Source organism: Humulus lupulus, chromosome 7, assembly GCF_963169125.1.
Source record: "Humulus lupulus chromosome 7, drHumLupu1.1, whole genome shotgun sequence".
NCBI lineage: Eukaryota > Viridiplantae > Streptophyta > Magnoliopsida > Rosales > Cannabaceae > Humulus > Humulus lupulus.
This window is the reverse complement of record NC_084799.1, coordinates 15054931-15080401: the sequence shown is the minus strand read 5'-3', so window position 1 is coordinate 15080401 and position 25471 is coordinate 15054931. Positions and strand designations below refer to the sequence as shown.

Genomic DNA, 25471 nt, shown 5'->3' with positions numbered 1-25471 from the left:
CCGTGAAAGAATAAAAACACAGTTGATACAGTATAAATTAAATAAATAAACAAATAAGTGTTTTGCTATAATTTATAAAATATAAATATTTTTTTGTACTTATCTCCACTGTTTAAGCCATTTATTATTATTTCTCTATTAAATTTCAAAATGGAGCTCAATAAAAACATGTCATGATCATGATTTCACATGCCATCTGCCATTTTAATGATTAATAGCACTTGTTCTTAAGATTTGTTTTTTATATAAGGAATTGTTTTCAAGCTAAGATATTGAGATTTTTTTTTACATCAACAATTGTAATTTTTTTATACATGTAAAAAATACTTCTGAAAGAAACCTATAATTTGCAAAGCATGCCTTTTTTTTAAGATCACTTATAAATGTTTTTATGTAAACCACGAGTTAGTAAATCATAGAAAAATAAAACTAATGAAAATTTTTATGGTAGGGGCTTAAAAAAAAGTTTTACCGGTAAGATTTTTACGGTGCGATTTTTTTTATAACCGTGTATATTATAGTTATTTAGAGCATTTTACAAATTTTTAGAAAATTTCAAATAATTTTCAGTATTGAAAACTAGTTTAAAAATAGATTGTTGCACTCGTGTCTTATTTTTATGCGCATGGAAAACAACATATTTGAATCTAGTTTTTGACATTCTAAATTATTTGAAATTTTCTGAAAATTTACAGGTAGTTCTAAATAACTACAATATACACGATCACAAAAAAAATGGCACCGAAAACTATTAATGGTCAGAAATATAAAATGGTCCCACCATAGAGCTTTTTTTTTTTAAGCCCTAGCATAGAATCCTCCAAAACTTTATATTTGTGGTAAAATTCATTAAAAATATTAATTAAGGGGTATTTATGATAAAATTTAAGGAATCAATAATTAATTTTCCGAGAAAAATTCCAAGTTAATAAATAAAAAGCTGGCACGTGGAGCTCCAAACGTTGGCCCCAAAAGCTCGCTTAACAACCCTACCTTTGAGTCTAATTAATCACAAGAAGTCAAGATCGAAATATAACCCTAATTTGTCTGTTTCTCTTTGAAAATCCAAAATCGGAAAATCGGGAGAATGAGGATAGCGATTCTCAACGACTCGACAGTGACCGATTTCATCGAAGACGTGGAATCGTTCGAGACTGGCGTAGCCAAATGCTTCGAGGCGCTCGACATTGACGGCGACGGTATGCTCTCGCGGCAGGAGCTTCGCGATGGATTTGGCAAGTCTTTGCCGATCGGAAGCGTGCGAAAGGAGTTGGTCGAAGATCTGTTCGATACTGTTATCGGGAGATTCGATGTGGAAGGAAAGGGCAGCATTGGTTTCGACGAGTTCAAGTCCCTCTCGAACGAGATGATGATGGCCATGGCCCGCGGGATTGGGGGTTCTCCGATTCTTCTTGCGCTTCATCAGGATAGCTTGCTTCTTAACGCTGTTGATCATAATTTGTCTAAATTGTCATGAAAAAAGAAAAATATTTGATTTTTTTTTTACTTTCTTTAACAAAGAAATATTGATTGGATCTCACTGCATTGTTGCTAACTTTGATACATTTTTTCACGTGTATTGTAATACATTTTTTGTTTTTAAAGAATAGTGTGATTCGTGAGTGTTTTTCTTTGAATGTAGCATGTGATCAAACCAACAAGTGTTCATTTTTGAACAAAGTTTGGGGTTTCAATAAAATTGTCTCTTTGAAGATTTTCATGTATGATTTCTTGTATATTTATAAGAGAATTGCTAGGTGATCACTGGTCCAACATTACAGGGAGATAACGCACTCTTATTGGTGGTGCACTCTTATTGGTGGTGCAATCCAATAGCGGTCCTAGGTGCACATATTAGACATTTAAATGTGTCAAATAACAACTGCTTTTGTCTCTAATTGTGAATACATGAATAGTTGTTGGTATATGGGATATTATGAATAGTTGAGGAAACATGAAAGACTGTATAAATTTGTGAATAAGAAAATAATAATATATTTTAATATTATGAAAAAAATTATAACTTAACCGATATATAAGTAAAATTATTTTATATATTATTAATATATTTATATAGATATAAGTTTTATTCTAATTAATTAGAGGTGTTTCACAAAATAGTTTTAATAATCATTTTTTACAATAATTTTGTTTTGGTGAAATCTTGACAAAGTATTTGATACTGTGAAATTATCAAAAAATACTATTTAGTAAAGTGATGTTTAAAAAATTGTCACTTTTCACCTACTATTGTTATTAAGGCATACATGAATGTACTATATATTTATATATGATAATAATAGTAGCTGATAAGTTGGAATTTGTAGGGAATGTGTAACATTTTGTAACACAAGGAAGGTTATATTTTTTTTTAGAAACACTTCGCCTGGTTAAAACCCTCCAGAGCAAAATTCATTCGGAAAAAATTCAAGAAGGATAAAGAGTACCAATGGATATCATTGATGATGGTCACTGACCTAAATACAAGAGTTGATACAATAAAAGTACTCCGGGTGCCATAACATGTGCTATTCTCTAGATAAAGTTAACTTGGCTAAGAAATAGACAACATTATTTGCGACTTTAGGACAATATTTGAATGAAATATCAATAAATTCATTACACATAACAATGATGTCTCTAATAATGGAACCAATATATGATTGGTCAATGTTCTTGTTGTTGATAGCCTGTATCACTGAAAGAAAATATGATTCCATGATGAAGTTTGAGTAAGTTAGATTTTTACACAAATGGAGGCTCTTCAATATGCCCAAACTCTTTGTCAATACTCAATATAGTAATTAAAACTATTGGCATCAATTCTCCTATTCCAAATATTTTCACCCCAAAATCAAACAAACTTCGCTTTAAAGATTCATATAAGCCTATATTGCATAAAATCAGCCTCAGAAATAACACCACCAATATTTTTGTGCTGACTTAAATAATCTCACTGTACTGTTACAGAGATGGCATATTCTAGCAAGATGAAGAAACCAAATGATGCATATTTTTTTTTGAGCCTTTTGCTTTATAAATGATCCATTGACTAGCTAATGTGAACTAATCTCTTGAGAAAATTGATTAATCAGATCATGATGATACACACTACACAGATAAGATCTACTAACTATACTCAGAATAAAAATAAACTTAAAATGGAATATGATAGTTTCTCTCTTTCGAGAATTTATTATTATTATTATTATTATTTTAAAAATATAAACATCGAATGAATTCATAGTACCAATTTAATTAACTTGGAAGAAGGGATCAAATTAGATAGAAAGAAGAAAATTATACCAAAGATAAGACAAAATGATTAGTTGTTGAAATTTCTGCCTTAAGACTCAATACTAATAATGGGGTGGGAGAATAAGGAAACAATGAATAAAGTAAGGTGGTGTTTGGTTGGGGGTAATGAGATGAAATATAATGAAAATGAATAAATTTTCATTCTATTTCTTTGTTTGGTTGCATTTTAGAGTATTGAAATGTTATTCCAATAAAATTAATTTTATATTATTTTAGTGGAATGAGTATTTCATTTGAAAATGAGAGAAAATATTTTCTAAGGCAAGTTTGAAAAAATTTTAATAATTTTTTTATCAATTTTTTTTATTTATATTAAGTTTTATTTTATTTTATTCCTATTTTTATTTTCATTCTCATTCTTATTTCTCAATTTTCATTCCTTCCAACCAAATAAAATCTAATTGAATAACAATAATAACCAATGTGACTTCGAAGTAAGAAAAATAATTGAATCGAAATTGATCAATCAATAATCGAAAGAAAATTCCTCCATGCATTTTCTTGTTTTTATCTTGAATTTTATGTACATATTTTTGAAGTTACTTGTTCATGTCATATTGTTTTGTCTTGTCGTACAAAATATATTTGTTTTTTTTTTCAGAGTCGAATCCCATCATTCACCAAACAACACAAAACAGTAATATAATCCAAAGAGTTCTTCTGCACTTGATCATACCTAAAGACAAAGTGAAGCATCTTCTGGAGTCTGTTGTTGAGTAGTTTGGTAGTGAACTCAATTAGGTAGTGAAGCAACAAATACAAAAGTGGTTTGGTTGGGTTGGGTTGGGCCAATCCTTTTCCCAAGGCCCCATCTCTCTAATCCTCCTTTTGAGATGGCAAAAGGAAGACAAAATAAATTAAATTAAGAAAGAAAAGAGAGAACTTTTCCCATATAAGTATTACAAAATCAATTTAAAAATGAGAAAAAAATAAGAGAACATACAATATCAAATAAAGTCACCTGTGATGTTGACCTACCTAAAACTCCCCCAGTGCACCACAGCTCACTCCTAAGAAAAGAGAGGAACATATGCATATATATATGTATATATATATATATAGAGACAGAGAGAGAGAAAAATACAACACTGTCAAAGGCGCAAATTGAGGAATCTAAACATGATTGAATTGTGTGTGTATTTGGCTTTTTAGCCACTGGTGCTTATGATTGTGATAATGGAAGCTTTTTTATAATTCTCATAATTTTTCAAGATTCAAAGCATACCCTCTCCCTCTCTCTCTCTTTTCTCTTTTTTTCTACATACCCACTTCTCTAAATTCTAAAACACCAAAACCCCACTTTCAAAAACCATGAAACTCTCCCAATCCCATAGTAGAAAAGCTCAAAAGCCAGAACTTTTGCCCATCAAAACAGATTAGTCCAAAAACCCAGTACTCAAAAACTTCAAAACTTTCATTCCATATAGCTGAATGGTTTGGTTTGATTGAGTTTGAGCCACCATTAACAATGTTGGACACCATGATCCCATCGTGTTTTAGCCAGCCAAACACGCCCTCAACCACTTCTCAAGTGCCTAACCAGAACCTCATAACCTGCATATACCAAACTCAGCTATGTAACTCTCCAACTTACTTGACTCTTACATGGTCAAAGTCTATGTTTACTCACTCTCTCACCATCTACGCCCCTGACTTATTCTCCATCACCATACCTCTTCAACCGTCGACCTTCTCGTTATTCGGAGCCCGACCCGGATCCAAATCCATATACTTGACCCACCACCATTACCAAAAGATCAAGCTTTACTGGGACTTCACTAGAGCTGAGTTCGCCACCAACTCGGCCGAGCCTGACTCTTGCTTCTACGTCGCTATTACCTGCAATGCCAAGTTGGAATTCTTCCTTGGTGATCTCCTCGACGAGTTGACTCAGCGCACGGGGCTGGTAACTCGGCAGGTACTGCCCATCGTACCAGCTTTGCTTTCGAGACGAGAGCACGTGTTTGGACGCAGGAACTACGCGTCCCGAGCTATGTTTTTGGGGTCCAAACACGAGATTGGGATAGAGTGCGGCGGCGGTACGCTGAAAGTCAAAGTCGACGGTGAAACCTGCCTCGTCGTTAAAAGACTCGCCTGGAAATTCAGAGGGAACGAGAAAATCTACGTGAGTGGAATCGAAGTCGAGTTCTTCTGGGATGTTTTCAACTGGGTAAGTAACGGTAATAACGGTAATGGACATGGGGTGTTTGTCTTCCAAGTTGGTGATGGCGGGGTTTGGCCGGAGATGGTTGGCCCAGAAAAGAGGCTGTTGAGGAAGAGCTTGTCGTCGGCGACGGCTCCGGCGGGTAGCTCTGCGTCAATGGCGGCTTCGTCGTCGAATTCGCCGTCGTGTTCGAGTGTGCTGCAATGGGCGGAGGAGAGTAGCGATGGAGGAAGGAGTTCGTGTTCTTCATCTACTAGATCATGTAGTACTGGTAGTAATGGCGGTTTTTCTCTGTTGCTTTACGCTTGGAGAAAAGATTGAAAAAAAAAACTTTCTCATTTGTGAAAATATATGGTAATTAAGTTATTAATTGTTTATTCTTATAATATGATAAAATGATATGAATTTGGAAACGATTCTTTGTTTTGTTAATTACTGCTCGTTTTGTAAAATATATATTCCAGTATTTTTGGAAAAACATTCATCATAACAATTTTGTTCCCAAGAACATACCATTTTTTGTTTTGATTATGTGCTAATAATAATGGCTTTGATGGTTTTTCCAGCTTTAGTTTAACACGTTTTTTTTAATTAGAAAAGTAGACTTTAAAGTAAGTCTTAATAAAGGATTATTATTATGCTTAACTTATTTTTTCCTCAAAGAGCTTTAAACTTAAGTTAATTTATAGAATCTTTTGAAGCTTAATTTGAGGATCGGAGTCTCACTTTTACCATACATTAATCTATTGAATCTCTTTTCTTTTTTTTTTTCTTCCAAATAAACAAATTTTTATAGACCAAAGAATGAATGGTATTGGTATATATGTTCAACAATAATGTCTTTGCTTTTGCTTTATATATAATTTATACATATATTATGCATGATAACTTGTCTGGAATATTTGTTGAGTGCCAGCCTCAAGATGGGGTTAGTTTGAGAGCTGTCTTAATTTGAATATGAATACATATAGATTTAATAAGTTCTTGAAATGAAAGAGTACAATATTGATTTAACTTTATACAATAATTTTTTGTTGTTGTTGTTGTTGTGGCTCTAGTATTATATGGAGTATGGACCACGTTTAGCTAATTTCAAATTTAATGAAGTAGGGATTACAGTAGTATATTATTTTTCACATAAATAGAAAATATTATAATAAATAAATAAGAGATATTGTTTGGATAAAATTGACTATATGCATGGATACATATCCTAAGATTATAGATTTATTTTTAAATATGTTTTTTGAATGGTTTAAGCACGTTACATAGACTTTGAAACTTTAGTGTAATTGTATTTGACAACAGCTAATTGAATTTGAATTACTTGAGGAAAAAGACTAGAGAAAATGAAATGAACCAGACATACCCATTACAAAAAAAGAATTCAAATTCAACTTGGTACAACCTTCAAATATATCGGTCTTTCTTAATACATATATATATATATATACATATACATATGAACTAAAAGTCTTCTAGATTCATGTGACCCCACTCATCACCAGATGAATGGCTTGTACCAAAACTTTGAAAAATTTACCAAAACAAAACCCAAAAAAAGGGAAAGAAAAAAAAACATTATAAGAACAGAAGAGCCATGCACGCGTGCACAGTTGTAAGTACTGCTCCCATCCCTCATTGGATTCTCCATCCATATAATAAAGTTTGTAAAACTATCAATTCATACATGGATATGTAATATTTTTGCTCCATTAGCCTTTCCAATAAAAGCTTACTAGCTCTCGTTAAAAGCCAAAAAGAAAACACTTTGTAGCTACTTCTTTTATCAATTTATATGCTCTCTATAATGATTACATATGTATGCTTATTTCTTTCGTAATCATGACAAAGAAAGAAAAAAAACTCACTTTCCATGCAAAAAAATTGTGATGGATTACATTTACAAAGCCAACATCCCAAGAGATGGTTTAAGTTAGTTGAGCTACCTTCATAATATAGTTTTAAATACGATTATACAAGATTAGCATTTCATTTAGGTTAAGTTAGTTGAACTATCCTCAATAAGATAAGATAAGCATTTCATTTGAAGTATTTGTGATTCTTGTGTTTGATTGTCTAATAGAGTTCCTGTATTTTCTTTCATTTTATTCTTGAATACTAGTTATACCACGGCCAGAGAGTTGACCAAGTCAACTTCTTAAGTAAGAGATAATTAAATCCGGACTATAAACATAAGACCAATATTTTAGCAACAAAACGAGCTTAGCCAACCATAATGTAAAATGAAAAATATATCACAAAAGAATACATATATGACATATGCAAGTTATATATATATATATAAACTTTCCTATTACTATTCTAATCATGATCAGCAACTAATAAAAATAATAATGATAATTATTATCTTATTCATCAGGCCGTCCAACGCTAGATGTGAATATCTGGCCAATTGCTTCAAGTGCAGAAACACTCCAACTCTCAGCATGCCTTACAATCTGTCAAGTCAATGAGTCATGAAGCAACCATTATAAATAATAATGATCAATATATATTTTTATATATATAGCAACAATTTATAACACAAAAATAGATTTTCATTTACTTTAAACTCGCCGTCTAATTCATAGACCGTACTTCCGTTGATGCTAATAAGAGGCCTCCATGGAAGCTTCAGGTAGGTCCTGCATAGCAGATAAGTTGGATTGTAGCTATACTGAAGGCACAAATACAACGTTCTATAGTAGAGTCTGGCAGGTTCAATAGCATTTGCATTGGCAATGGATAACTCTTATATTTGATTGACCAAAAATGGATTAGGCCATAAACAACCTTCTTTATCCTAAGTTTACTATAACTATTATTGCTGTTATTATCTTTTTGACAGTTTATTCTGGTCATATATATATATATATATATATATAATAAGCCTCTATTCTGTAATGCAGCATTCAAACTTGCTATTATGTACGTTAAAAAGTAAAAAGGAACATAGACCGATTTGTAAGCACCTTAATTTCCACTTTGCCACCACAAATTTTGTTTCAGAGGAGATATCCTGCAGAGATTAGCATTGCAAGACATTAACCACAATCTGCTACTAAAGTTTTAAAAAGAAAGGAAAAAAAAACTGCTGCATAAGTCATATTGTGGAACATTTGTTAGTTTGGTCATGCAGCCATGCTGGTGCACAAGCCCTGAGCAGCCGTTGTGAGACGTTGTTGCTCAATCATGCACCACACTCGATGAAGCGCCCTACACTTTCGAGAATGACTTAGGTGGCCTACAACTTTGATATCATGTCTCCACATTTCCTAAGGCTGAGGAACATCACCAATGACTACCTTGCATTGTGGCACAGCAGCAATGTTGACTGAGGCTTTAGTATGGACTATAAACAGCTGAATTGGTCAAACTCACTCGTCAAATTCCCCTTAGTTGTACAACATATAAAGAGAATGAACAGAGTTTGGAAGTGCCAAAAGAAAAAGTGAAACAGTGAAAGTGAGGGTTTAAGCATTAATGGCCGGAGGTGAGTTTTATGGGCATTTTTCATTTTTAATCATGTTCAGGTTAATTCCTCATTTTGGGATTGTTATTAAGTTAACAACATCAACTACCCTGATTGAGTTTTTCCTTAGAAGATTCTTTCTATGCCAAACTCTATGTTTGATTAGAGGGAATGGTGGAAAGGAAATTGAATCATGAGAAGGGAAGAGAATGGTTGTCTTGTCTTTTCTATGTGAAGCAGCCTATTATTTCACTCTCTGATGCACTAGGATTTAGCACATTTATTAAGAACTTAAGAACACAACAAAATCAAGCTTGATCTCTTTCTGGTATTGTCATGGCAAGTATATCAAAACCATATTAATCTGTTACCAATAAGTAATATGTTAATCAATTGCAATCTAAAAGGAGTGAATGACTACCTTCTCAATGTTTTCCAATCCAATAGATGGAGAGTCAAAGAAAGGAACAAGCAATTTCAAGTTGCGGGAATACAACTCCTTACCTGGACATACGCAAAGATAATTCAGAATCAAAAGGTTGATCATTAAGTTTTGATTACTTATATTTATGTGATTGATGCTAATATTAATAAAGTCAAAAATGAACTCTTCTTACCACGAAATCGAATAGTTGGATCTTCAAAGATACAGTCCTCAGCATAAATTGCAGAAGAAAAAATCCCTGTTAAACTTAGAAATATAAAATAACTAGGAATGAAATAGAACAAAAATACATATTTATTCTTTTTAAAGAAAGGAAAGAATCGTACCTGTAACAAAATAAGCATTCTGATAATCAGATTTGAGTACGGTGAGTACATCATCAACACTTGAAGCTGAAAACTCATCTATTTGTTTCTCGGTCACTCTGTAGTTAAAAATGCACATAAAAACGTAGTGTTGTAACTATTATAAATGCATAAGCACAATTGGGGCCTAATCTTGGCCACATCTCCAAAGTTTTGTTCTTTCTTCTTTTTCTTGCACTTTCTCAATAACCAATCAGAAAAAAGAAAAAAAAAAAAGAGTGGGAAAAGACAGGAAAATTACCTGGAAGATTGTTGGGAGGAGGGGAGGAGCCTGAGAAGCTCCGTGACTCCACTGACCACAATTCTCAAAACATAAAGGGTCTCCGTTTTAATCTGAGTCTTGTTGGATTTACCAGCACTGTTATCAGGGCCACTAGAGAAGCACCGTATGCCAAGCTTAATCGGACCAATTGACTGCCATCACCAGCGAGATGAAGAAGAAGAAGAAGAAATAGATAGCAGAGAATTGTGTACTAGTATATTACCTTGAGGCTGGGGCCACGTCTAAATTGTATGGCTAGAAGTGGAGATAGAGAAGCCCGTGGACTACATAAGAATCCCGCCATTGCCTATGGAGTTCCTTCCATTCTTCTCAGCTAATTTTCTTCATAAACTGAAATAGGAATTTTCTTGAGCAAAAAAATATCATAGGAATTTATAACTATTATGCATGTGCATTGTAATTACTAGCAAATATATTTTAAAATACCTTGTGAATTTAATTTTAAGTGTTAATTATTTATGAATTATTAAAATATATTGTGTATTTGTATTTTAAGTGTTAATTATTTATGAATTATTATTGTTACGTATTATAATACAATTATGTAATTACACAGAATAATTATATTATGTAATAAATATATGTTAAAATTTATACTAATTAGTAATTACATATTGTATATGCTCAATTCTCATGCGATGTTATAAGAATTGGAGAGCGTAAATAAGACCCCTCAATTATCTTCAATTACATAGTAATTGTGTAATTACATGGTCAGACAAAAACACAAAATTGAGTAATTATTTCAAATTATACCAAATTCCAATTACGATGTGACTTTCTAAATGCACCCTTAGATTATATTGCAGTAAAATTCTCAATTTCAAATCCTTAATTTTACACTTTTTATGTTTATTTCATCATTTAAATTCTTAATTTATTGAGGGTCTAGTCGGTAACTCTTTTTTAATTTATTTTTTGATTAAATAATTAAAAATATGAATGCCCCTGTTTGGTTAAGCTTATTTTTAACTTCTTTTAGATTAAAAAAAATCACTTTTAGGAGTGTTTGAGTTAAAAATAAAAAGTATTTTTTTAATTTAAAAGTTATTTTTGGAGAAGCTAAGACCTTCATTGGTAGTGTATTCAAATACATTTTTATGATTTTGAAAACTTAAAATATGTGGGTCCCACAAAGATATGTGATTGTCAGCTTATTTTTGGAAATCAAATCCAAAACGATATCTGAATTTTTGTGTTGTAAAATTGAAAACGAAAAAAATCATGTTTTCTAACTTATTTCCCAAAACTCTAAAAATAATATCCTCTCTCCTCCCTTATCTCTCTCTCGGCAACACCAAAGGAACATAGCCCAACTCCATCTCACTTGGTATTATCCTATTTCTTTCTTTAAATTATTATTATTATTATTATTATTATTATTATTATTATTATTAATGTTGTTTTCCAAATAATTATTATATATTATTTGATTGAATATGGAATATATTATTATTGATTATTATATATTGTTTGACTAAATATATTGATGTTTTTAGATTTATATATTGAGCATGGATGATGAGTTGTGTTAGATTCATGCACTATTACTTTAATTTTTTTTAAAAATCAAAATTAATGACAATGCAATATTATTATGAATTTAACCAATGCACTATTATTAAATTTTAATTTATTAATATAATTAAATCTATTGATAAATCAAAATTTAATATTATACAACTTATGTATATAAAATTAAAATAATATTAAGATTCAGCTGAAACACGTATTCATTTTCTGTTATATTTTCAAAGTTAATACAATCACAGATTCAGTTTTTTAAAACTAAAAAACAGTTTACTGACATTGAACCAATCACATTTTCAGAAACATGTTTTTGGTCACTAAATTCAGATTTTCATTTCAGAATCTCACTTTTAAAAAATACAGTTTTCTAATCGCGAACCAATTAGACCATAAGATTCCTAGCTTTTTTTCAAAACAAAAAATTTGAGAAATTAATTTTTAAATTAGAATAATTTTATTATTCTTAACTTACTTATAAAATATCTTTTTTAATTAATATTCAAATAATTTAAAACTAACTTTTCATTAAAAAAAATATTTTTATAATAGTTACTCAAAAAAAAAAAAAAAAGTCAAACTGCTTTTAGCTATATAATTTTTTTTAGTTATGGCTAAAATAACTCCACAAAAAAAAATATATATAGTTACAATGAAATTAACTTTCGGCTGTAAGCAAAAACATCCAAATGGGCCGAAAACAAGTTTGGTAAGTCTATCTTTACTTACTTTTATGGGAAATCTACAAAAATGCACTAAAAGTTAAAAAAAATCTGAAAAATACGGTACATTACAAAAATACGGAATTTTTAGATAAAAACACGGAATGACAAAATTGTAAATACGGAGTGGCAAAATCATAAATAAAAGCTGTAAAATACAATTTCTTGTGATCAACGTTTACAAACTAGTAAATATATGTTACGAACTTGTAAATATCTGTTACGTGTTTGTAAATAATATTTACAAAATCAGTTATAGAATTGTAGATTTTTTTTTTTTTTTTGTAGATAAAACTTACAAACAAATTCGTAACTAAAATTTTTATTTTTGTAACAATAGTTTACAAGTCTAGTTTTACAACTAAGAAAGATATTTTTGTAACTAATATTTACGAAAATATTTTATAGTTAAGAAATCATAAACAAAATATACATAAAATTATTATACTTTTTCATATTGTTACAATATTGTACCAAAAAATTACATGAACCATCATATTTATGCTATACAACTTAAAAATATAAATTTAAGAAATTCATTATTTATAAAACACTTTATTGAATATAGTGGTGAAATACAATATTTTTTTAAAAACAAGTTTTACATTTTTGTAACAACAATTTACAAAACTAATTTCACAACTAAAAAATTTATTTTTGTAACTCGCATTTACATAAATATTTATAAATTTATTTAACATGATTATTACAAAGATTTACAAAACTAATTTTTTAACTTTAAATATATTTTTGTAACAAAACTTGAAACTTGGATTAGATTATGATTTTGGTTTAACATTGAGTGTTGAGACTTGACTAGCTATGATTTAAAAAATATATATAATATTTTTATAAAGAATAATAATATTGTGATTATCTTTAACTATATATTATAACATATAGTTATTAATATTAATTTTAATTAACAGCATATTGTAATTTGTATAAATATTTATTTATTTTTTGAGTAATTGTATAAATATTAACTTTAATACTAATAAATATATTTATTTTAAATAAAAATAAATTAATCTACTTTATTTTATTGAAGGTAGTAATTATAATTATTATTACTTTTATTATTATATTAATTGATATGCTTAAATTCTTATTAAAAATTAAGACAAAAAAAATCAAACAAAGGTAAATATATATATATATATACACAGTGGGTGGGGAGAGCCGTATATTTGGAATTTATGAATAGGAAAGCCGTATTTTTGTAATTTATTAAAGCTACCGTATAAAACAAATTTTTTTTTATATTACCGTAGGAGATGTAATTATCCCTACTTTTTTTATATATAAAATTTTAATTAAATTTATGAAATTTTGAAAATAGAATTATTTGCTTTTAAAAAAAAAAATCACTTTTTCATTTCTTTTTCTATCTAATTTTCTATTGTTTTCCTCACGCAGTACAACAATGGCCATTTCTTCCACTCTCCAAGACCAACTTTCGGATCAACGACACTTCTTTGGAGACTGACAATGAGTTCATCATATTTTTCAAGGAATTGGTTGATAGTGATGATTCTAGAGACAATGAAGGGAGTAGTGATGATAGGAATTCGTTTCTCAGGCTGATTGGATCTCCTTCTCCCGGGAGCATTACTATTGGTTTTGTCACCTCCAATGATTGCAAGCTCTTGTTTTTAGCACTTATTGTCTGTTTGGTTCTAGAGAAAATGATATTTATGTAAAAATAGAAAACTAATAAAATTTTCAAAGAAGATTTTTGTGTAAAATTTTTTGCAAATAGTTTGTCTTTTCAATTATGTCATTAAGTTATCTGGATGAAACTTTTGTGCTTATTGTCTGTTCGATTCCAAATGTTCTCCCTCCATTCCTTCTATTGGACCGTTTGTATCTACATACAATAAAAGAATAATTTCTAGTTTGAATTTGTGTAATACTCCTTGTATTTCTTACTATTGCAGTTGGGTTTTGTTGAATGCAAAAGTTCTAATTGCGAGGTCAGATTCTGAGATCCCAAACTCCAACTACGGTCCACCTTGTTTTTGAAGAAAAGACGACAACAAAGGATTCTAATCATATTGATTCAGGATACTCTATGTGTGACGCCCCACATCACTATGGCTGCTTCCTGGAATGATGACTGGCTCTACAAACCAACACGAGTCTTTCCAGCGTGCTTTGTCCTCACTCGCACACTTCCTGGGAAAACTTCCCAGGAGGTCACCCATCTTGAGATTACTCCAATTCAAGCACGCATAACTTTGGAGTTCTCAAGTGATGGGCTACCGAAAAGAAGATGCATCTTGTTGATATAGGTAGTACCCATCAATCCATTTAAGCCCGCTTCAACTGTGTAGTCACATACCTACACAGTCTTAGAATCATCACACTTGACCTTCCTCAGGCAGTGTGGGATTGCACAGCTTTACCCGGTCTTTTCCCTTACGGATCACGGGATTCTGACTGTCACACTATGGCACTAAAGAAATTCAAGAAGGTAATTCTCAATCTTTGGCTTCCTTTGAAAATGTTAGAGTTTGTGAAGATTCAGATGACATCAGTATGGTAGATGCAAACCCAAATAAGTATGATTATGGGTGGCTATCACCTACATTAGATGCATTATTGGTTTACAAGGACTCTTGTTCTTCGCTAGGAGACAGTGAAGAAACTTGTTTGTAGTGATTTCAGCTAGACTAAGTCTAAAAGGTAGCTTTAAAAAAGTTGATGGTTGTGTTTTTGTGTCTTACCATTTTCTAATTTGGGTTTATTTTTTAATGTACTTAGTGGGATAACTTTGAAGACTGACCACCTCTTATTGGGTTAGGGTTTGCAACTATAGCAGCTTTATGGACATCAGTTAACGTGGTTTCAGTAACTTCCTAAGCTCCTTCTTCTTCTAAATATATGAAGAAAATGAGTTAGTACTGTTGATAGGAAAGAACTAAGAGACTAGATGTAACGCCCTGGTTACCCCAGGACAGTTACTGTGAACGGTGAACCGGAAATTTGACCCGCTACGCGAGTCCTTTGGTTAAAAACGTGCTCTAAGTGTGATTAACAGGCTAAGGTGGAAAACCAATAAAAAGGAAATGATATATTTCATTAAGTATATAAATTGCTCATGAGCTATTCAAAACGTTGACAAGTTGTTTATAGTACAAAAATGTCACTACTGTTTCAAATTTACAACCCCGCCGACCTAAGCGGCAAAAATAGGGTAAACCCCCTAGTTCCTTTAAGAACTCCTTGGTCGTGGTGGTCAAGCGACCGCATATGTACACATCACCACCTAAGCTCTCCACTCAAGACTGGGTGAGCTTTTCTTTCCCTTTACCTGCACCACATAGCACCCATGAGCCAAGGCCCAGCAAGAAAACACAATATAGCATGATATAATATCAACAATGATCATAATAATCATTCAGGACCATCAGTCCAAAACAGATAGGTGACAATCGCAAAAGTCACTAAGATGGGGACAGTTCCCTTTAGCCATGTGACGATAGGGTCACCGGGGCTTGACAGATAAGTGAACCTTTCACTTGCTTAAACAGGATAGGTGCATGGTGACTACACACCAACATAACCTTCCTCATGACCATAGAGGCATAACCCTGGAACATCGTTCCCTAGCCATGTGACAAACGGTCACCTAGGCCTTTGGCCCTGGCTCTCAGTAACTAGTCTTAGACTAGGCAAGCGCTTATAAGTTCATCAACCTTAGGGTCGGTCCAGTGTTAATGCCTTAGAGTCATTCAACACTAATATCGATTAGATCTAATCTTCATTCGGCCCTGCGTTCAGAACGCTATTGCTATTTCTGACTCTTAGGTCAGTGTCCCTGACTAGTCAGTGCCATATACAAGTAAGCAACATTCATTAGCATTTAATATGCAATCCATGTCCACATTTATCAATCAACATTCCTCAATAACTAATACGCATGTCATACATACATAGGGTGCAGTTTTCTTACCTCAGATTCGAGCTAGAATGATTAAAAGAACGACCCTTGAGAACGATCAACTTTTAGTCCTTTAGCGGTCACCTACTCATAACTAAATATAGGATACCATCAATAAAAATGATCAACATAGGTTTCCAAACCAAAATCTAGCCTCTAGGACATCAATTCAAACTAATCCAAGTAGTAGGAATGATCTCGAGGCCTAAAACCATGTTCCCAGGGTCAAAACACACAAACAGGCTTAACCCTGCTCAAGGGCCGCGGCCCTGACACCTTGGGCAGCAGCCCCCAGCCACCACTGAAGCAAGGGCCGCGGTGCCCTACATCAAGGGTCGCGGAGCCCAGCAAGAGCAAAATCCCCTATCTGCTTCTTCGAGCTAGGGTCGCGGCTCTCCAAGAACAGGGCCGCAGCGCCCAACCCAGAACATGCCCAAACTCGTTCTCCTTCATCCCATGGCCTCCCAAAACATGCCTAAACATTACCAAATCATCAAATCAAAGTTCCCAAGCTTCCCAATGGTCCAAAACCATCAAAACCCAAGGTTCAAACGAACCAAAAACTCAACGATTCGCAAAGTCCAATTCAAAACTTAGAAACTCTAAAAACTCAAAACTTTAAACTTAGATTACTTTAGATTTGGTTGTTTCTCGTCAAATCATTCGGTCAAGAAGCTTCTAATCTTTCCTAGGATCACTATGCCTCAATCCTTGCTTGATTCTGACTCCTAGAACTCAAGATATCTTCGAAAAGGCTTTGAACGGTAAAAATGAACTACGGGAAGAGAACGAGAGGTTTTCTAACGTACGTTCTATCTGACAAGCTACTTTAAGCTTAAGTAACCACAAATAAAACCTAGTGCTCGGGGTCCCAAAAACACCCCCGGGGACATTATAGTCAAAACTTCCAGAATTCCATCCTGATCTCAAATACTCCCAATTTATCATCAAATAACATTCCTATTACCCAATAATTGACCCCGTTATGACAAAACCGCTAATCCATTACATAGGACCGTCTTATGCCGAATAGCTCGAATATATCTCCATAATAATGGGATCTCATTCACAAATCACAATATGCACCCAAATATACAAATATACCCTTAACGGGCCAAATTATCAAAACACCCTAATATTCAAATGTGGACCCACATGCATGCATATAACATCATATTATAATATAATTCATATAAACATGCATATTATCATTTAATGGCATAATTAAACAGTTATGGCCCTCTCGACCTACTAATCCCGCCATTAAACCATATCGAAGAATTCAGGGCATTACAACTATCCTCTTCTTACAGAAGTTTCGTCCTCGAAATTTACTTGAACAGCTCGGGATACTGACTCTGCATATCTGACTCCAACTCCCAAGTTGCTTCCTCGACCTTGTTGTTCCTCCACAATACCTTAACCAAAGGTATCATTTTATTCATGAGGACCTTATCTTTTCTGTCTAGTATCTGCACTGGCTTCTCCTCAAATGAGAGATCTGGCTCAAGCTCTAGATCTTCATAACTCAAAATATGGTTCACATCAGATACATACCTCCGAAGAGCTGATATATGGAACACATTATGCACAGTAGACAACGTCGGAGGCAAGGCCAATCTGTAAGCCACCTAACCAATCCTCTCCAAGATCTTAAATGGACCTACAAATCTAGGGCTCAGCTTGCCTTTCTTTCCAAACCTTCTCACCCCTTTCCATGGAGAGACTCTAAGGAAGACATAGTCTCCCACCTGGAACTCCATGTTCCTACGCTTGGGATCTGCATAGCTCTTTTGTCTACTCTGAGAAGCGAGCATCCGAGCTCTAATCTTCTCAATGACCTCAATGGTCCTCTAAACTACCTCAGGACCTAAGTATCTCCTTTCACCTGTCTCATCCCAATGAATGGGAGATCTACAATTCCTACCATACATCATCTCATAAAGTGCAACGCCAATGGTAGACTGATAACTATTGTTGTAGGAGAACTCTATCAAAGGTAGATACTTACTCCAAGATCCACCAAAGTCCAGCACACATGCTCTCAGCATGTCTTCTAATATCTGGATCGTCCTCTCAGATTGCCCATCTGTCTGAGGATGATAAGCAGTATTGAACTTCAACTGTGTCCCCATGGCTTTCTGCAAACTCTTCCAGAACTTAGAAGTAAAAGTAGGGTCCCGATCTGACACGATCGACCTAGGCGCTCCATGGAGGCGCACGATCTCTCTCACATAGAGATTTTCATACTGATCAACTGTATAAGTAGTCCTCACTGGCAGAAAGTGAGCTGACTTGGTGTAGCGATCCACTATCACCCAAATAGAGTCATGCTGACCAACAGTCCTGGGTAAGCCCACCACAAAATCCATTGTGATGTCTTCCCACTTCCACTCTGGGATATCCAGAGGCTGCAATAACCGTGTCGGCCTCTGATGCTCAGCCTTGACCTGCTGACATGTCAAGCACTTAGCCACATACTCAACTACATCTCTCTTCATCCCTGGCCACCAATAAAACGATCTCACATCCTGATACATCTTCGTGGTGCCTGGATGCAAACCGTAAGGTGTAGTATGAGATTCATCCAGAATCTTTTGCCTTAAAGCAGTGTCTAACGGAACACATATCCGCCCCTTGTATCTCAACAAGCCTAGCTCAGACACTGTATAATCCCTGGACGCTCAAGCCAGAACATCCTCTCTGATCTTAATCAGTTGTGGATCACTCAGCTGACCCTCCTTAATCCTTTCCAACAACGTAGATTGTAGCGTAATGTTAGCCAACTGGCCCACCAGCAGCTCTATACCAGCTCTGGTCATATCATCTGCTAACTCTCTGGTTATCAGTCTCATACCATAAATCTGTCCCGGACCCTTCCGGCTTAAAGCATCAGCTACCACGTTGGCTTTTCCTGGATGATACAGAATCTCACAATCGTAATCTTTTACTAACTCCAACCAATGCCTTTGCCTCATATTCAGGTCTTTCTGGGTGAAGAAGTATTTCAGGCTCTTGTGGTCTGTATAGATCTCACATTTCTCTCCATAGAGATAGTGCCTCCATATCTTCAAGGCAAAAACCACAGCCGCCAACTCTAAATTATGAGTGGTATATCTCTTTTCATACTCCTTCAACTGACGAGAAGCATAAGCAATTACCTTCTCTGATTGCATCAAAACACAGCCCAAACCCTGATGAGAAGCATCGCAATAAATCACAAACTTCTCCTGAATTGTCGGAAGACTTAGAATCGGAGCTGTAATCAATCTATGCTTCAGTTCCTAGAAGCTATTCTCACACTTATCTGACCACACAAATCTCTGACTCTTGCATGTCAGTTCAGTCAATGCGATAGCTATCTTTGAGAACCCTTCCACGAAACGCCTATAATAACCTGCCAATCCAAGGAAACTTCTAACCTCAGAAGCATTCTTTGGCCTTGGCCAATCTTTGACCGCTTCGATCTTTGCTGGATCTACCTTAATCCCCTCCTTACTGACAATATGCCCAAGAAAGGATACCTGAGATAACCAAAACTCACATTTCTTGAACTTAGCAAATAACTGTGTTCCCTCAGTCTCTGTAGAACCAACCTCAGATGTTGTTCATGCTCTGACTCTGACTGAGAATATACCAGAATATCATCGATGAAGACGATCACAAACTGGTCCAGATAATCGTTGAACACTCTGTTCATCAGATCCATAAACGCAGCAGGGGCATTAGTCAATCCAAATGACATGAATAAAAACTCATATGTATGGGTACGAAAAGTAGTCTTTGGTATGTCTCCTTCCTTGACCCTCAACTGATGATAACCAGAACGAAGGTCAATCTTTGAGAATACCTTTTTACCTTGTAACTGATCAAACAGATCATCTATCCTTAGCAAAGGATATTTGTTCTTAATTGTCAACTTATTCAGTTCCCTATAATCAATACACATTCTCAAAGAACCATCCTTCTTCTTTACAAACAGAACTGGCGCACCCCAAGGTGAGAAACTAGGTCTGATAAAACCCAAATCCAACAGTTCTTGCAATTGTACTTTTAATTCTTTCAACTCAGCTAAGGACATTCTGTAAGGCGCTCTAGACACTGGCTCCGTCCCTGGTGCCAGTTCTATAACGAACTCAATTTCTCTATGCGGTGGCAACCTTGGCAAATCTTCTGGAAACACATCCAGAAACTCACAAACAAATCTGGTATCCTCTGGTCTCACTGGCATGACTTGAGTGGTATCAACCACACTGGCTAAGAATCCAATACAACCTCCTTGCAATAAATCCCTAGTCCTCAATACGGAAATCATAGGAATGCGAGGTCCATTCACAGCACCAACAAACACAAAAGGATCCTCACCTTCAGGCTCAGAGGTGACCATCTTCCTTCTGCAATCAATAGTTGCCCCGTACTTTGCCAACCAATCCATACCCAGTTACATATCAAAGTCAGTCATAACCAACTCTATTAAGTCCACTAATAACTCTCTGCCCTTCGCTGTCACTGGCAAAGATCTGACCCATCTCCTGGATACCACTAACTCTCCAGTGGGTAACAAGGTACCAAACCCCACAGCATAAAAATCACAAGGTCTACACAGTCTATCAATAACACTACTAGCAACAAAATAATGTGTAGCACTAGAATCAATCAACATATTATAAGGGGTTCCAGCACTAAGAAGCTGACCTATAACAACTGAGGGAGAAGCCTCAGCTTCTGCTTGAGTCAATGCGAACACTCGAGCTGGGGCCGAGCTGTCCGCTTTTCTGGGTTGTTCTTTTCTTGCCTTAGGGCAATCCTTTTTAAGATGACCCACCGCTCCACATGAGAAGCAGGCCCTTGCCCTACATTCTCCCAGATGATGCCTCTTTGTAATGCCCCGGATTCCCTATTATGGTTAATGGCTGGATTAGTAGGCCAGGAGGGCCATAATTGTTTAATTACGCTGTTAATGTGTTTATGCATGTTTATGAGAATTATATTATAATATAATGCTAATTGTATGCATGTCGGTGATATATGTTGAGACCACATTATGATGTGGGTTTGTTCGAGATATTCGACTTGAGACGATCGTAGATTATTGATTAGCGGTTTAGTCACAACAGGTGTAAGAGCCGGGGCTTAGGTTGAGTCTCGGGGTGTTTTTGATGATTAGAGTGTTACCGAGAGATAAAGGGGTAACGGGATGTGAATTATTGGTATTTGAGAACATTGAGAATAGCGGGAATTGGAGAGCGTTAATTATGATTAACGAGATAGGAATGAAGTACCAAAAATGCCCTTAGGAGCCTTTAGAAACTATTAATTGACCTAGGGGTAAAATGGACATTTCACCCCTAGGATAGATATAACTCTTGATGGCTGAAGAAAGTAGTGGAAAAACAGAGTTTGTAAAAGAGTTCTCCCGTACCTTCTTCTCCTCACTGTTCTTTGTGGTTTTTGAACCAATTTTGAGGATTCAAGCTTAGGAAGCAAGCCTTGGGAGTTTGGGAGTGTGTCCCACCATTGAAGACCATCATAAGCCGAGCCTTGGGTAAGTTTCTAACCATGGTTTTCTCTAGTTTGCCATGTTCTAGTTTTATTTTGCAGCTGAGATTTCTAGGGTGAATTCATGGTTTTGTTGGGAGTTTTGGCTAGGGCTCCCATGCTTGTGATGTTTGGGGTGTGTTAGGATGGTTTTTGGGTTTATTTGGCATCAAGAATAGGATTTGGAAGATTGGAAATCGAGTTAGAATCGAAGGAGTTGAAGAAGGTCGGTTCAAGGGAGTTTGGGCCTGGAGGTAGCGCTACAGCGCCCACCCTAGGGCGCTATAGCGCTCCTCATGAGGCTTTCTGGCACTTGGGCGGTTCTGTGTATAGCGCTGTGGTGCTAGGGGTTGAGCGCTGTAGCGCTATCCTGTTCCTTCCAAACCCCGTTTTGAGTGTTTTTAAGGGTTTTTGACTCGGGGTTTCAATCCTTAAGGCCCGGGATCGAATCTACTCACCGTGTGGGCATGTTTCGAGGTCCCGAGGGTGGTGCGTAGGTTAAGACCCTATTATTGTGGATTCTCAATAATGGAAGTTATAATTGGTTGTGATTAGGTAACCGCTAAGGAACTAAAAGATCGATCATTCTCAGGGGTCGTCTTGATCATACTTCTTACTCAAACTTGAGGTAAGAAAATAGTGTGTGGATACAGTTGCACCCTGTACAGGTATATGACATGCATGGTTTGATATTGAGGCATGTTGGTTAATATATGTGAACGTGGATTTCATATTAAACGCTAATGAATGCTGATTACCTGTTTAAGACACTGACTAGTCAGGGACCGACTCTAAAGTCAATGATCACGCATTGAGTGGCTCTATGGCATTAATGCGGGACCGACCCTAAGGTCGAAGAACTTATAAGCGCTTGCCTGGTCTACGACCAGATAACTATAGCCAAGGTACATGACCCCGGTGACCGTTTGTCACATGGCTAAGGGACGTTGTCCATAGCTTCGACTCTAGAGTCGTGAGTAAGGTTATGTTGGTGACTATTCACCTTGCACCTGTCCTGACCAAACTTATGAAAGAATCATTTATCAGTTAAGCCCTGGTGACCCTATCGTCACATGGCTAGAGGGAGCGATGCTCATTATTGTGACTTTTGGCTATTGTCACCTATTTACCGGACTGATGGTCCTGAATGGTTATTATGATCGCTGTTGATATTATATCATGTTTTATTGTGTTTTCTTGCTGGGCCTTGGCTCGTGGGTGCTACATGGTGCAGGTAAAGGGAAGGAAAAGCTTAACCAGCCCTGAGTGGAGAGCTTGGGCGATGTTGTGTACATACAGGGCCGCTTGACCGCCACGGTCAAAGAGTTCTCAGAGGGACTAGGGGTTTACCCTATTTTTGCCGCTTAGGCCGGCGAAGTTTGTAAATTTGGAACTGTAGCGACTCTTTTGTATTATGAACTACTTGTAAACATTTTTAAAGGCTCATGAGCAGTTTATTTACTTAATGAAATGTACCCTTTCCTTTTTGCTGGTTTTTCACCTTAACCTGATATTAACACTTAGATCACGTTTTTAACCAGAGGACTCGGGTAGCGGGTCAAATTTCCGGTTCACCGTTCACCGTAACTGTTCTGGGGTAACCAGGGCGTTACACTCTTGCATCTGGGGCACTCAGGATAAGACTTCCAGGCTTCACTACCACTTGGACGACCCATAGAAATACCATGGGGCCGCCTATCAGGACCTGGAACTGGGAAGGTGTCAGGAACCTTCCTCTTCTGATCACTAGGGCCAACACCCCTACTTGAACCCACAAATGGAGGACCTGGTGTAACGACCTCCTTTCTTAACATACATATATATAGTGTAAAAACAAAGTTTTACCTGAATATAACAATACTGAAATTCTGAATTTACAAAAACTTTATTAAACAATACATAAACTAATGTTCATAACTTCAAACCATACAATACTCACAACTAAATAAAAACTTTATCTTACATACAAATCTTAATACTTTAATAAATAATTTTCGTGGCGTTACTACACCTTAACGTAGAAATGAAGATGTATCCAACCGATAAATTGAAAAGCTTTATGTAAATTACAAAGTTCATGAAATACTTTTAAAGCTTTAAGTAATTTATAAAGTTCACAAAACACTTTTTATGAAATATAATTATAGAATCAAGTTTCTCGTTTATTTATAAAATAGCATAGCAGAACTCCACTCCCTTCAGGTCAGCCCCGTATGTACAGTCATGTTGGCTCCACGTATACTCATCAACAATTTATATTTGGGGCCTCTTACCTACAATACAAAACATTTTCTGATAAGCTAAGGCTCAGTAAGTAGAATAACTACCTCATATGCATTAAAATAAACGTGCAACATGTTATGTATTTTCTTTTTTTCACTTTTCTTTCTTTTGGGGCCCTAGAGGATGCTGCTGCCGGCCTTACATAGGGAATCACATTCCCACCTGAACATAAACATGATAATAGGGAATTTCTCCCTCGTAAACATTCATTATATAGGGAAGTACATCTCCCTCCTTACATTTTTGGGACGTAGGTCTCCCAAGCAGCACCTCTACTTTAACGCTTTAAATAACTTGTTTATGAACATTAAGCGTGCTTATGCATAAGAAACATAACATTCTTAAGAATAACTTATGCATAACAACATGGCAGGATAACATATAAAGCATATAAATGCACATAAGACACATAAAAGACTTGTATTGTAGATGAGGATTCTACTTACCTTGCGTCTTGATAAAACAACCGAAATTGTTAGTTTCCTGATAAAAACACAAACTATTAACTTACATAAAATCTACATGATGTAATTTTAGTTTATAGTTGTTGTTATTCTATTTTTTTTCTTATTTTATTGTTTATTTTATGTCCAGGAATATGGTCATACTATAATTGTCCATGGCAAGATCCCGGTCTAAAAGTCGTGGTCATGGTCATGGTCATACGGAAATGTCCAGGTCATAGTATCAGTCCATAATAATAGGGAATAAGGTCATATAATAAAAGTCCAAATAGTCCAAAGTGTGACCATAGCCTATATAAGTTTAGTATTATAACGATACATAAAAAAATAGTTTATATTTCAATTTTTTTGTGGCATTATAAATTATGACGACATGGTAAAATCTATATATAACTTTTGGCATTATAATGGCATGGTAACATAATCCATATATAAATTTTGGCATTATAGTAAAATAATCTAATTATAAATTTTGGCATTATAACGGCATAGTAAAATAATCTATATATAACTTTTGGCATTATAATGGCATGGTAACATAATCCATATATAAATTTTGGCATTATAGTAAAATAATCTATATATAAATTTTGGCATTATAACGGCATAGTAAAATAATCTATATATAACTTTTGATATTATAACGACATAGTAAATTAATCTATATATAAATTTTGGCATTATAACGACATAGTAAAATAATCTGTGTATATATAATAACTAAATAACTAAATGAAAGGCTCGGGAAAGAGCTTACCTAAAAGGTTTTCGTAGGCTAGCGTTACGGACAGAATTTCGCCTAGATCTTCGAGGTTTAGAACTTTAGAAGGGTGTTAAGAATTTTTTTGGGTAGAGTAAGAAAATGAGGTTTTGTGATTCAAGATGAGTTTTGGAATGGCTATTGTACGCCCTGGTTTTCCCACGGGCTGTTTAGCAGGACG

At 34.9% G+C, this 25471-nt stretch overlaps 3 protein-coding genes across 5 annotated transcripts; 2 read left to right on the top strand and 1 right to left on the bottom strand.

Annotated features, from left to right (window-relative positions):
• The first annotated feature begins 985 nt into the window (after positions 1-985).
• LOC133789476 (uncharacterized) lies at positions 986-1724 on the top strand. Its single transcript, XM_062227325.1, has one exon. The coding sequence runs from the start codon at positions 1088-1090 to the stop codon at positions 1475-1477; it is 390 nt and encodes a 129-aa protein (XP_062083309.1). The 5' UTR covers positions 986-1087; the 3' UTR covers positions 1478-1724.
• Positions 1725-4428: 2704 nt separating this feature from the next.
• Positions 4429-6059, top strand: LOC133790781 (uncharacterized). The gene has a single exon (XM_062228540.1). The coding sequence runs from the start codon at positions 4787-4789 to the stop codon at positions 5801-5803; it is 1017 nt and encodes a 338-aa protein (XP_062084524.1). The 5' UTR covers positions 4429-4786; the 3' UTR covers positions 5804-6059.
• Positions 6060-7648: 1589 nt separating this feature from the next.
• Positions 7649-10409, bottom strand: LOC133790779 (uncharacterized). Of its 3 annotated transcripts, none has more exons than XM_062228539.1 (8): positions 10253-10409; positions 10009-10181; positions 9729-9826; positions 9575-9640; positions 9379-9461; positions 8458-8504; positions 8052-8130; positions 7649-7944 (listed from the first exon to the last, which is right to left on the bottom strand). In XM_062228539.1, exons 1-8 carry the CDS (start codon positions 10331-10333, stop codon positions 7855-7857), a joined length of 717 nt encoding a protein of 238 aa, XP_062084523.1. In that variant the 5' UTR covers positions 10334-10409; the 3' UTR covers positions 7649-7854. The 3 variants fall into 3 exon arrangements, 1 of the variants encoding a protein (XP_062084523.1); XR_009874069.1 differs by having other exon boundaries at positions 7921-7944; positions 8458-8847; XR_009874070.1 differs by lacking the exon at positions 7649-7944 and adding an exon at positions 8603-8847.
• Between the last annotated feature and the right edge of the window lie 15062 nt (positions 10410-25471).

What these genes read in the sequence shown, in the direction of transcription:
- LOC133790781 (XM_062228540.1), top strand. Translation starts at nt 4,787, where the DNA reads ATGTTGGACACCATGATCCCATCGTGTTTTAGCCAGCCAAACACGCCC.
- LOC133789476 (XM_062227325.1), top strand. Translation starts at nt 1,088, where the DNA reads ATGAGGATAGCGATTCTCAACGACTCGACAGTGACCGATTTCATCGAA.
- LOC133790779 (XM_062228539.1), bottom strand. Translation starts at nt 10,333, where the DNA reads ATGGCGGGATTCTTATGTAGTCCACGGGCTTCTCTATCTCCACTTCTA. An exon ending in GACGTGGCCCCAGCCTCAAG is followed by an intron (nt 10,182 to 10,252) that starts GTAATATACTAG and finishes TGGTGATGGCAG; the next exon opens with TCAATTGGTCCGATTAAGCT. An exon ending in TCCAACTATTCGATTTCGTG is followed by an intron (nt 9,462 to 9,574) that starts GTAAGAAGAGTT and finishes GCGTATGTCCAG; the next exon opens with GTAAGGAGTTGTATTCCCGC.